The sequence below is a fragment of the Ambystoma mexicanum genome, chromosome 8 (genome assembly GCF_040938575.1).
Source record: "Ambystoma mexicanum isolate Mex_15411 chromosome 8, UKY_AmexF1_1, whole genome shotgun sequence".
Taxonomy (NCBI): domain Eukaryota; kingdom Metazoa; phylum Chordata; class Amphibia; order Caudata; family Ambystomatidae; genus Ambystoma; species Ambystoma mexicanum.
Window position 1 is genome coordinate 1,643,611,723 of NC_090929.1, and position 12,569 is coordinate 1,643,624,291.

Sequence of the window (12,569 nt, forward strand, 5' to 3'; positions counted from 1 at the left end):
TCTTTCCTCCTCATTGAAGACCACTCCAAATGTAAAACCAGCCTTTTTTGGATGCAGCTTTCAGTGTTCAGTGCTTTGACATATAACACTTAACATAACATAACAGGTGCACTTGTAGAGCTCAAGTTTACCGCCAGAGGGGCATCTTGACGATATTGACAGATCAAAGATGTTTATTGTTACTCACTTATTGGTAGACTTCATGGATGTATTCTGGCTGGGAGCCTGACCATCTCGGGGGAGGTCCTGCCTTTACAAGCCATATGCATTGAGTACTTGCTGAGGGGGGCCTGTAGTTAGTGTGGTGCACAAATGGTGCCCTCAATAATTACTGCCTTAAAAACAACACTTGTGTATGGATGCTATATAAATAAAATATCATATCATATCAGAACCTCGCCAGATGTTCGATTTCATTCCAAAACAGCAGATGGCCGTTGTAACGTCACAAGCACGATTACATCAGAAAGCACTATAAGTCGTACCCCCAAGTGACCTATGCAGGTGGAAGGAAACATCCATCTCTTGAGGAAGAAAGAGGCAGATTTGTTTCACTAATAAAGTGGGACCGCATCCCCCATTGGACAGGTGCTGACAGGAGGGCACCTGCTGTAGATGTCAAGAGAAGGCAGATTTGCCCTGACGATGGACAATGGATCTCCGAAATGCATTGGCACCGCTCACTTCTCCTCTGCCGCTAAAGAAGACGATACAGAAAGGATGCTCAAGACATCCGAACATATTTGTCTTTATGTTTCTGTGATGACTAATTGATAGACAAACCACAGTAGTTTTCACTACATTGGAAGCGTCTCCAGATCCGGTGTAGTCATACGAAGCGTCTCCAGATCCGGTGTAGTCATACGAAGCATCTCCAGATCCGGTGTAGTCATAGGAAGCGTCTCCACATCCGGTGTAGTCATAGGAAGCGTCTCCACATCCGGTGTAGTCATAGGAAGCGTCTCCAGATCCGGTGTAGTCATAGGAAGCGTCTCCAGATCCGGTGTAGTCATAGGAAGCATCTCCAGATCCGGTGTAGTCATAGGAAGCGTCTCCACATCCGGTGTAGTCATAGGAAGCGTCTCCACATCCGGTGTAGTCATAGGAAGCGTCTCCACATCCGGTGTAGTCATAGGAAGCGTCTCCACATCCGGTGTAGTCATAGGAAGCGTCTCCACATCGGGTGTAGTCATAGGAAGCGTCTCCACATCCGGTGTAGTCATAGGAAGCGTCTCCAGATCCGGTGCAGTCATAGGAAGCGTCTCCAGATCCGGTGTAGTCATAGGAAGCGTCTCCAGATCCGGTGTAGTCATAGGAAGCGTCTCCACATCCGGTGTAGTCATAGGAAGCGTCTCCACATCCGGTGTAGTCATAGGAAGCGTCTCCAGATCCGGTGTAGTCATAGGAAGCTTCTCCACATCCGGTGTAGTCATAGGAAGCGTCTCCAGATCCGGTGTAGTCATAGAAAGCGTCTCCACATCCGGTGTAGTCATAGGAAGCGTCTCCAGATCCGGCGTAGTCATAGGAAGCGTCTCCAGATCTGGTGTAGTCATAGGAAGCGTCTCCACATCCAGTGCAGTCATAGGAAGCGTCTCCACATAAGGTGTAGTCATAGGAGGCGTCTCCAGATCCGGTATAGTCATAGGAAGCGTCTCCAGATCTGGTGTAGTTATAGGAGGTGTCTCCACATCCGGTGTAATCATAGGAAGCGTCTCCAGATCCTTTGTAGTCATAGGAAGCGTCTCCACATCCGGTGTAGTCATAGGAAGTGTCTCCAGATCCGGTGTAGTCATAGGAAGCGTCTCCAAGTCTGGTGTAGTCATAGGAAGCGTCTCCAGATCTGGTGTAGTCATAGGAAGCGTCTCCACATCCGGTGTAGTCATAGGAAGTGTCTCCAGATCCGGTGTAGTCACACCAGAATCTTTGTGCTAGAAGTGATGCCCCTGACACACACCAGGGCCTCCCTTTGTGTATCAGTATTCTTAAGTGATAGCTTGCTGCATGTACCTAAGAGAACAGCCCCTAACCCCTTTATGCTAATATCCACCCTCAGGATTGAGTATCCCCCATTATGGTGGCTACACTATCTGGGGAGCCCGCCAATTATACATTCAGGTTCTCTTACCGATGGTAAACTATGGTCTTGAATCACTTATATCGATTGGCTCAAAGTAGTGGAAGGCAATTTTTGGAAGAAGATTCTTGGCCTCCCTACTTGTATACCTATGGCCATGATTAGACTAGAAATAGGGCTATTATCATTAAAATCAATTGTATTAAAAAACGAGATGAAATGTACCTCAGAATGTGTAATGCTCTGGAAAATGTGCTTTTGGCCTCCTTGTGTCAAGAAATTTCTAAAAAGTCCATGAATTCTGGCCTCAAACAGAGTATGGAAAGTTTCTACAGAGAGATCTGCTGGGCCCCATGATGGGGAGGCAACACCAATTCCATGAAGCTATCATTGGCTAAACATGTAGGAGGGATTGATTGGAAAATAAGGCCTCCTCTGCAGCCGTAAAAGATACCAATTCATCTCATATAGAACAGACTCTTGTAAGATTCCCCAGCAATATCTCAATCTGTGTCCCTCGTCCAGATTCAGGAGATTCATATTAGTAGCCAGAATTGACCATCTTCCTGTTTTGGCAGTTGCCGGGAGTGAAAGACACTTGCTACTGTCGAATATGCAAGAACATTGAACTAACAGAGTCTGCCAAACATGTGTTGACTGAATGCTCCTCGATGGCAAAGGTCTACTAAACCCATTATGGTAGATATGTGCACTGTTTGGAAACAATAAGTGAGACTACATTCTGGCTTCAATGCATAAACTCGAGTCATCTTAATCGACTTCTATCAATATATAATGTCTGGCTGGTGATAGAGAACCTCCTGAACATAGCCATATAAACATAGTAAATTTCAATTCTGGATACTATGGGCTTGGAAGCGAAGCAGTCTCGATCCCCACTAAAGATTGTTTGAGGTTAGACTGAAAGATCAATTAGGGGATGAGCTATACCCAATGAATGATTGTGATTTGCTCTTGCAGTGGCTAAAAAGTTGTGTTAGAAAGGAAGGGTTCGGTCAAAATTTTTTATTGTCCCCACGGGTCGGCCATGTGTTTTTAAGCCTAAGTCGCACGATTTTAGAAAAATTTCCTATGGACCTTACCCGGGTTTTCGGCCATTAAACGCACATGAAAACAGGCACCAGGGCGCTGCCATTTTGTGATAATCCTATCACTTGCACCATCGCCCTGGCTGACCTGCTTTTGCGATACTAAATCATATCCCCCGCCCCTGAGCCTATCATCAGCAGACGCGTACCGCCCGTTTCACAACGCCAAAGCACGTCTCTTGTCAACAATCGCTGCGCTTGAGCTAATGACGTGTCGCCATGGAAACGGCAGGAAGCCTCTTTACTCAATAAGTATAAACAGACCGTTTCACAACACACAACAGATTTCCGATTCCATTCCTCTCTCTGTGTTACTTTGAGTATTCTGTGACTCGTTTCTGTGCTCTGGTCAGCTACCTTCGTTGCTTGTAGCCCGTGTGAACAGATACCAGTACCACCGTTATAAATTATTTTTGTTTGTTTACCACATAATGGCTACAATAATGCCCTACATGTACGAGCCCGAGTATACCGAGGATGAAGTACTGGAAAGGGAAACATGCAAATACAATGGTGCATCGGACGGCAGTTGGCAGGACGAATCAACGGATGAAGACACTGGACCTAGTCGCATGGACGGTGTTTCCACCTGGTGCACATGCAATTGTGCGAGCTAATGCCAACCGAGGACGAGAACTGCTGCTGCTGTGAAAACTCGGGATGCGTGGCCTACATTTCGGAAGGCGAGCCACGACCGCAATGCATCACCGAGCTGCCAGACTTCAGGGCAGCCTGCCTCACACAGTCGGTGTTGAGGATAATGATGGTGCTTATGCACGAACTTCGCGCAACTGTTCGTCCTCGTAATCGAGGACGTATACTCTGTTTGTCATGCCACTCCTATTTCATGGTCTTCTACTATATCCAAAATTACATATACATATCATGTTAATGCATGAAAGTCGTTCAATAGTGTGCAGTCTCTAGATAGCATTTATCCAAGCAGAATGCCATTAGTTACAAGAATTGTCATTGTCAACAAACGTTTATTAAACTTATCTTGTTAATTTAAAAACAGTTTGTATCATTCTTTTTCACAGGTGGTACCGGCTGGTGGCCTATCGTTCCTTTACATGGTGGCTTCACGGGAGGCTTGGACACCGCGTTCGAAGAGTAATACCCGCCTGTGCCGTTCGTGCCATAAGAGAAACATTCCCGAGAGACAGCGGTCAGTACAGGGGATTTTCCTTCGCTGTGGTGCAACCTGACCTGTACAAGGTGTAAAGTCTTGTATTTTTGTGCCATCAAAATAATATACAAAATAAAACACCACATATATTTCAACAACGGTTTCGATTGTTTAAATGAATGAAGTGTGTCTCCATTCAAGGATGGACGTCAGACATCTGTGCTCCGAATGGGTGAAGGTCAGGTCGCTGTGAAGCGGGGTGGTCACTATCTAAGCTAACATAATATATTCTCAATGATGCCTGCACTAAATAACACTTGTTCAAAGTCTTTCAGTAGGTTATGTCTCTATAAAAGTCACACATATATCTATACTATCAATTAACATTGGATTATACAGGCCCTAGGTTAAGGGTCTTGACCACTATAATACACTGGTTGAAGTGTGGGTCTGTGCTCACAAGAATCTCCAGTATGTGTCATTTGTTTTTGATAGGCAACGATATACTGTGTTAGGGGTCTAATGTCAGTTGGGAATCTGCTAGGTGGGCATCATGGCGTGGTCAGTGGTCTGGCACATGAAGAGAATACCTTGCAGGGACACAGGGTCAGAATGGCAGTAAGTTTCCACTGGCGAGGGTGCGTGGGCAAGGACACGTTTGTGGAGATGAACGAGCTATGTGCTTAGTTCAGGCTGGTTCACATGCAGGACAGTGATCTCAGAGGAAGAGTGATGTGTTACCTTTATTAGCTGTTGTAAATACAGTTTTCCAGTCAGAGTGGGAACAAGGGTGGGGCCATGTGCTCTGCACGCTGTACTATCGCAGTGAGGCCTGGTCACCAAGATGGAGTCGAAAGGGGTACAAAAATGGATGCCCCGTGTCCTGCTCAGTGGTCCCATCTACACGAATGTCAAGCAAAGTTAACATCACATAAGGGCAAGGGGCAAACCCACTTCTGGAGGCACTTGCTCCAGTTTCTACTGAGAAGTAAAGGATGAGAGGGGCCTGATGGCCCCTCGCTCCCACACACTTGCCTGCACGCCCACCGGCCCATCCCCCCCTATCAAAGGCATTTCGCACCCGTGGATGAGCGCTGCCATGGTGTGCCATCAGGGGCGATAACGGCCAAGGTGCCAACACCATGTACACTTCAAAAGGTATCCCACGCCCAGGGGCAATTGCTCACATGGCCTCCTCAGACCCTGTGTCTCCAGTCAGGCCAAGCCTGACGCTGGCCGCCCCCCCTCTGCAAACCACATAATACCACAACATACACACATCATTCATTCACAAACACACCCCTGTTTCTAATACTTTACAAACCACTTGATATGTCTCATGAGAACATCTTTGTGCTTTGCAAGTCAACTCCTGAACATTCTACCTGAGAAGCACTGAGATCTATGCTAATCTGCTCGTCGTCGTGCCATCTGTGACGGCTTCGAGCAAACTCGTCAGTGTGCTACCTGTGGCCATCTACCTGTTCTCCTGTAACATACTGCTCGGCCTGCTGAATCCAACTGTTTGTTGGTCAAGGTAAGGCCAGGTATCCTAGTCATATTTCGGTCATTTTTAAATTTCTATCTATTTGCGATTAGAGTACCCAATAGTGCTATGTTCATTTGGCTCATTGCTATTGACTTGAGTTTCAATTGTTTTGAATTTCAATCAGTGGAATATCTACAATCGAGGGGAATGCACATCGACCTCATAGCCACGGACAGACATGTTTCAATTGCCAAGACAATGAGAGAGCAGTTCCCACATATTAAACATCAATTTGATGTATGGCATCTTGCTAAATCAATCAATAAGAAAATCTCGGCTGCAGGGAAAAAAAAGGTTTGGAAAGTATTTCACAGTGGTCCCAGTCTATCAGCAGAGAACAAGAAGAAATCCAAATTATGGAGAACTGCATCCCCTGCACACTTTCAAAGGGGCCAATGGCCTGAAGAAGTTAGACGAAAAAGATTTTTTTCATAAATTATTCAGCAATGCAATTTAATGTCTCTTTAAGATTCAGAGTTCCAATGTGTAAAGATTCAACAAAGGAGAAATTCCAGGAGTCGTTTTCTTTAGAGAAAGATGGTCTTCTCTTATTTATTGATTTTTTCTAGTTGCCCAACGCGTTATATTCTCTCTTCATCAGGGGCTTAGGTTTCAAAATCAAATGTCACAAGCATCTACAAAAAACATATATAGAAAATAATTCAGATGTAATGCTCTTTTTCAAAGAAATCATACCTCAATAGTTAAAGAGCTCATTTTGCCTCAAAAAAGCTTTACTTATCCAAGCAGAGCTTATTTTAAACAGTGTTTCTGTATTCAAACCAAGGATTAGTCTAAGATGGATAACATGTCCCTTGTGTCATTGGCGGTCTAGAAATACCTAGATCTCAATCATCTAGTACTCAAACATTCAAGAGAGATAAATTATTTGAAAAAATAAGAGTGTATAAACAAGGGCCCATCTTGTGTTTAATTTGCAAAGAAAACAGGGTTAAGTTTCAGCTGAAATATCACACTTAAACCATGTGAATCGAAGGGCATTTAGTAAAAAAGTACAAGGAGAGAGAGAGAGGAACTCACCCTTCTTCAAAGGTCTTGAAAGGGAAGCTTGGTGCGAGTGGAGACAACCAAGTCTCATGTAGTGAAAGCCAGTATCTGTCTCCTAATGGAGTATAAAGGGAGTGCGTAATGTCAAATAAAGGATAGAAAGTAGGAGTGTGCAAAGATCGATAAGTGAAGAATAAAGGGTAAATAACCATCCATAATACCTTATTTGTACAGAGGTCTGTAGCAGAGAAGCAGTCAGGAAGCGCAGCTTTCCGACTGCCTCTGCTGTGGCTCTGTTTATATATGGTGAGTGGGTCCTATGACGTCACCCGCGCATGCGTCCATTATGCGTCCAGGTAGATAGCCAGGGGTTGGAAAATGTTGTCAGTTCCTGCAACTATTAGGCGGAATGGCGGATCACTGGCATTCTTGTGTATTTTTGGGAGTCCGTAAAAAAACGGAGTAACAGGGTGTTTCTGGATTAGGTAGTCTGCTATTTTCTCAGAGATCCAGTTCATGGTTTCAGCTTTATCCACCGTTGTTTGGATGATGGCAATTGTTCCTAATCCTGGGTCATTGTCAAGTAGTTTATAGGTACGGCCATCCTCTAGGAGTTTCAAACATCCCTTGTCGTAAAGTGTGGTGTCCATGGTGCCCTTGCTATCTACCTGGATAATGCTCTTCAACCACCTGTACAATCAATAAGTACATACCTAAAGGACACCACACACTTTTTGAGAATTCTACAATCATTACAGTTACCAGAAGAAAATCTACTACTCTTCACAATGGATGTCAATAGCCTATATACTTCCATCCCACACTTAGAAGGCATTGAAGCTATGGAATGGTTCTTGCTGTCCCACAGAGAAGTCAACATCCACAAAGTCTTCGCTTTAGAATTACTTCACATCATCCTTTACAATAATTACTTTAGGCATAATGGACGATAATATCTTCAAACCTCGGGTACCTCAATGGGGTCTTCAGTGGCCCCATCCTATGCTAAGATCTTTATGTACCACTATGAGAAAACACATGTACTGGACAACCCCAATTGGAAAAACAAAATACAAATTTGGTTAAGATATATCGATGATATATTTGGAATTTGGAAAGGCACTGAAACAGAGCTTCTTGAATTTTGGAACTATTTGAACACCTGTAACCCAAGAATTGGGTTTACGATTGAAATTGGCAAACCTGCAGTCAACTTCCTCGATGTCACAGTGGAATACACAGGCACAAACATTAAAACTAAGATTTTTCGAAAACCAACGGATGTGAATAGTTGCCTACATCACATGAGTCACCATCCGAAACACTTGAAAGACAATTTACCTTACAGGCAGCTACTGCGAGTCAAAAGGATTACATCAGAGACCAACACATTACAGGATGAATATAACACCATGAGAAGAAGATTCCTCGACAGAGGATTCCCTTCAGATACGATCAATAAAGCCATCGAACGGACTGAAACTCATGACAGAAATGCTCTCCTACAAGGGAAACAGAAGAAGGAAGAAAAAAACCTAATACACACGCTCAAATTCTCAAGCCAGAGTTTTCAAGTTAAAATAATCATTCATACAAATTGGGAACTAATCAAATCTGATGAAACTCTGTCACAACTATTCCCTGATCCACCCATGATGGCCTACAAACGAGGAAGGAACTTTAGAGACCAACTGATACGAGCAGAAAGAGTTAAACCAACAACACAGAGGACGCTAAGCAAACCAAAAGTTGGCACTTTTGCCTGTCTACACTGCCAGCACTGTAACAATCTGATTAAAGGTGATCACATATGTCACCCACAAACAGGCAAGAAGATTTTTCTAAAGAATTTTGCGACATGTGACACAAAGAATGTCATTTATGCGATACGCTGTCCCTGTGGAAAAAACTATGTTGGGAAAACCAACAGAAGGGCCAAAGACAGGTGGACGGAACATAAATCATGCATAAGGACTAAAAACTTAAGTTCACCTGTCTTCCGACATTTCCGAGACATGAGACATAACGTCTCCCAAATGAGACTAGCAAAACTGGAAGTCATACGTCCATTCAGCAGAGGGGGTAATTTACCTAAATTGTTGGCACAAAGGGAACTGTTTTGGATCAATAAACTTGATGCTATGACTCCCCTAGGACTAAATGAAGAATACTACTTAGGTCCATTCTTGTAGGCATACATTCATATTACATGTATAAAGTTAACCTTTTGCTTCCTTGAATCTCACCACTATGTGCTTGTGATTATGATATAAATGTTTCAAGTAGAGCAAATAAACTTTGAAATGTTTTAAATGCCTATTGAGATCCACATAAGATTGTACACCCATGTGCCTTGGGGTTAGACAACATTGGAAAATGACTTCTTCCCCCTGTTTTTTATATAAAACATTTTTATGTAATTCTACTTCTATGTGACTTCATTTCATTAACATTTTAATATGGACCTAAAAGCTTTTTTCTTTTCCTCGAATAACCAGACTATACAGGCTTTCCACCTTCCCCACACGGGACGTATTACACCCTCCACTATCCATGTACTTTTATCTATATATACTCCTAGCTCTTACGATCCAGCCCTTACTAGTAATAGCATCTACATATGCCTTTTACCATTTTTCTCCACTTTAAGATCAATACCCACATTCGCGGATGACGTCACACACGCATACTTTACAAATCCTACTAGATGGACAGCGCAGGCGCGGGTGGCGTCACTCACTCTGACGCCACTTGCGCATGTGCGTACATTGTTTAGATTCCTCTTACTATCTGCTTACAAAGTCTTTTACAACATATGAGCAATTCTGACGTCGCTCGCGCATGCGCGAGTGATGTCATCACATCTGACGCCGCTCGCGCATGCGTGAGTGACGTCATCACCTCTGATGCCACTCGCGCATGCGCGGGTGACGTCATAGGACCCACTCACCATATATAAACAGAGCCACAGCAGAGGCAGTCGGAAAGCTGCGCTTCCTGACTGCTTCTCTGCTAAAGACCCCTCTACAAATAAGGTATTATGGATGGTTATTTACCCTTTATTCTTCACTAATCAATCTTTGCACACTCCTCTTTTCTATCCTTTATTTGACATTACGCACTCCCTTTATACTCCATTAGGAGACAGATACTGGCTTTCACTACATGAGACTTGGTTGTCTCCACTCGCACCAAGCTTCGCTTTCAAGACCTTTGAAGAAGGGTGAGTTCCTCTCTCTCTCTCCTTGTACTTTTTTATTAAATGCCCTTCGATTTACATGGTTTAAGTGTGATATTTCAGCTGAAACTTAACCCTGTTTTCTTTGCAAATTAAACATAAGATGGGCCCTTGTTTATACACTCTTATTTTTTCAAATAATGTATGTCTCTTGAATGTTTGAGTACTAGATGATTGAGATCTAGGTATTTCTAGACCGCCAATGACACAAGGGACATGTTATCCATCTTAGACTAATCCTTGGTTTGAATACAGAAACACTATTTAAAATAAGCTCTGCTTGGATAAGTAAAGCTTTTTTGAGGCAAAATGAGCTCTTTAACTATTAAGGTATGATTTTTTTGAAAAAGAGCATTACATCTGAATTATTTTCTATATATGTTTTTTGTAGATGCTTGTGACATTTGATTTTGAAACCTAAGCCCCTGATGAAGAGAGAATGTCATCTCGAAACGCGTTGGGCAACTAGAAAAAATCAATAAATAAGAGAAGACCATCTTTCTCTAATGAATCTTTACACATTGGAACTCTGAATCTTAAAGAGACATTAAATTGCATTGCTGAATAATTCATGAAAACATTATTTTTCGTCTAACTCCTTCAGGCCATTGGCCCTTTTGAAAGTGTGCAGAGGACGCAGTTCTCCGTAATTTAGATTTCTTCTTGTTCTCTATTGTATCCCGGCCTAGATACCAAGGCTGAGTCCCTCTCCCCTGCACCTTAAATATCATTAACTTACTTTAAGAATGGATATTATCTATGCTTTATTGAATTCTGATTGAAAATTGGTGTGCAAGTGTTTCTTGGTGTTTTCCCAGTCTATCAGCAACCATCTTTGGTGGAGCTCCAAAACTTGTGAAGGGTCAGTGGAAATCGTACTTGAAAAATGGCGGTCACTGGTGCACCACTGTACCAACGTTCACCGCTGGACAGAAAACCTAAATTTCCACCAATGTGAACATGGCCCTTTGTCCCCAGAGGAGGCACGGAAGAAGAAGTGGTTGGTTCCATCTTCACCCACACACAAAGCCATTGAGAAGATTGTTTTCGATAAAACTCTATCAAGAGATTTGAGGGGACTGACAGAATTCTGTCACACAGGAGGTTTGGAAGTGTTCCACAATATGTGCCTAAAGTACAGGCCAAAGCGCTTGCATTTCAGCATGCAGGGCATGAAACATAGGACTCTACTTGCGGTCTTGGCCCATAACGAGAATGTGTGCCGTGAACTACAGGTAATGTAGGGATGCTTCGCTACACTACGGCCTTTGCAAAAAGAAGTAAGCAATGGGTGATCAAACCAGTCTATGAGGAAATGGAGTTCGACTTTGTTAAAGACCTTATTGTTGCTGTACTCGAGAAGCACAGATATGGAATTTTGAGCGTTTCTGTGCAAAGCACTGATGCATTGCCACCAAAAATTGCCACTGTGCCATATCTACCCAAAGAAGAACTCGTTGAGAAGTACAAATCACGGTTTAAATCATTATAATCTGATTGTCTTTTTGTAAAAAAATGTTATTGTACAGTGTACATACAAAGTATGCAAACCCTAACCCCTACCTTCACCATCCTGGGTGGTGAACAACCTGGGTGTCATCTTTGACTTCTCTCTCTATTCACCTCATATCGCTGACCTTGTCAATATGTGTATGTATATATTTTTGTTGCCGTAACTAAGTTTCGCAATCTCATGTAAATGCTGCGCACTGTTAACCGAGGGGAGGCTTGCGTATTGCAAATAATAAAACAAACAAAACATAAATCTCACTTTCAACTCAACTCCTCGGGTACTTTATACTTTCCCTGACCTTCCCCCAAAAAGTCAATATCCCCATAGTTATGGTTCTCTAGGGCTGCAAAGCACGCGGACAACGAGGACAAAATTGGGGGCCTTAGAACGCGCCAAGCGAGCCGTTGCAGATGGGAGAGAAGCCAGTTCCCATTTGCACATTGAGGCGCAGTACATAGATGGATTTGAAAATTCAAGTTCTCACAGATGGCTTTACTACGGGATGTTGCAAAGTAAGAATGTATGCACATTTCGAGTGAAGGTCAGCAGCTTTGATTTTCAGCTCGCGGCCTGAAGAGGCCCACAACTTGCACTGGCGGTAAAAGGTTCTACTGTTTTTTGACCTTGAGAGACAGGGACCATGCCGAAAGGACTTCATTTGAAGGAGGGGTGCAATAACGTAAGAGACGATAAGGCAGAAAATTCGGAAACTAGACCAAGTTTCATGTTAGTTCAGTATACGAAAAATCATTGTCACGAGCACAGTGGGATTTATGGACTGCATTACGCAGAGACACAATGGAAATTGCCAATATAATGTAAGTAACTCTTTAGACGCTATTATACCGGAAAGAAGGTATTTCCACACGCATGTAGACAAACAGTCGTTTCTCATTGTGTGTTAACCTCGATTTATTTAGTTAGTTTTCGCATTGATTTTAGAGCCGAA

At 43.1% G+C, this 12,569-nt stretch overlaps 1 protein-coding gene across 1 annotated transcript; it reads right to left on the reverse strand.

Moving 5' to 3' along the window:
• Nucleotides 1–797: 797 nt before the first annotated feature.
• Nucleotides 798–1,883, reverse strand: LOC138473435 (uncharacterized). Its single transcript, XM_069612092.1, has one exon. The coding sequence runs from the start codon at nt 1,881–1,883 to the stop codon at nt 798–800; it is 1,086 nt and encodes a 361-aa protein (XP_069468193.1).
• Between the last annotated feature and the right edge of the window lie 10,686 nt (nt 1,884–12,569).

What these genes read in the sequence shown, in the direction of transcription:
- LOC138473435 (XM_069612092.1), bottom strand. Translation starts at nt 1,883, where the DNA reads ATGACTACACCGGATGTGGAGACGCTTCCTATGACTACACCAGATCTG.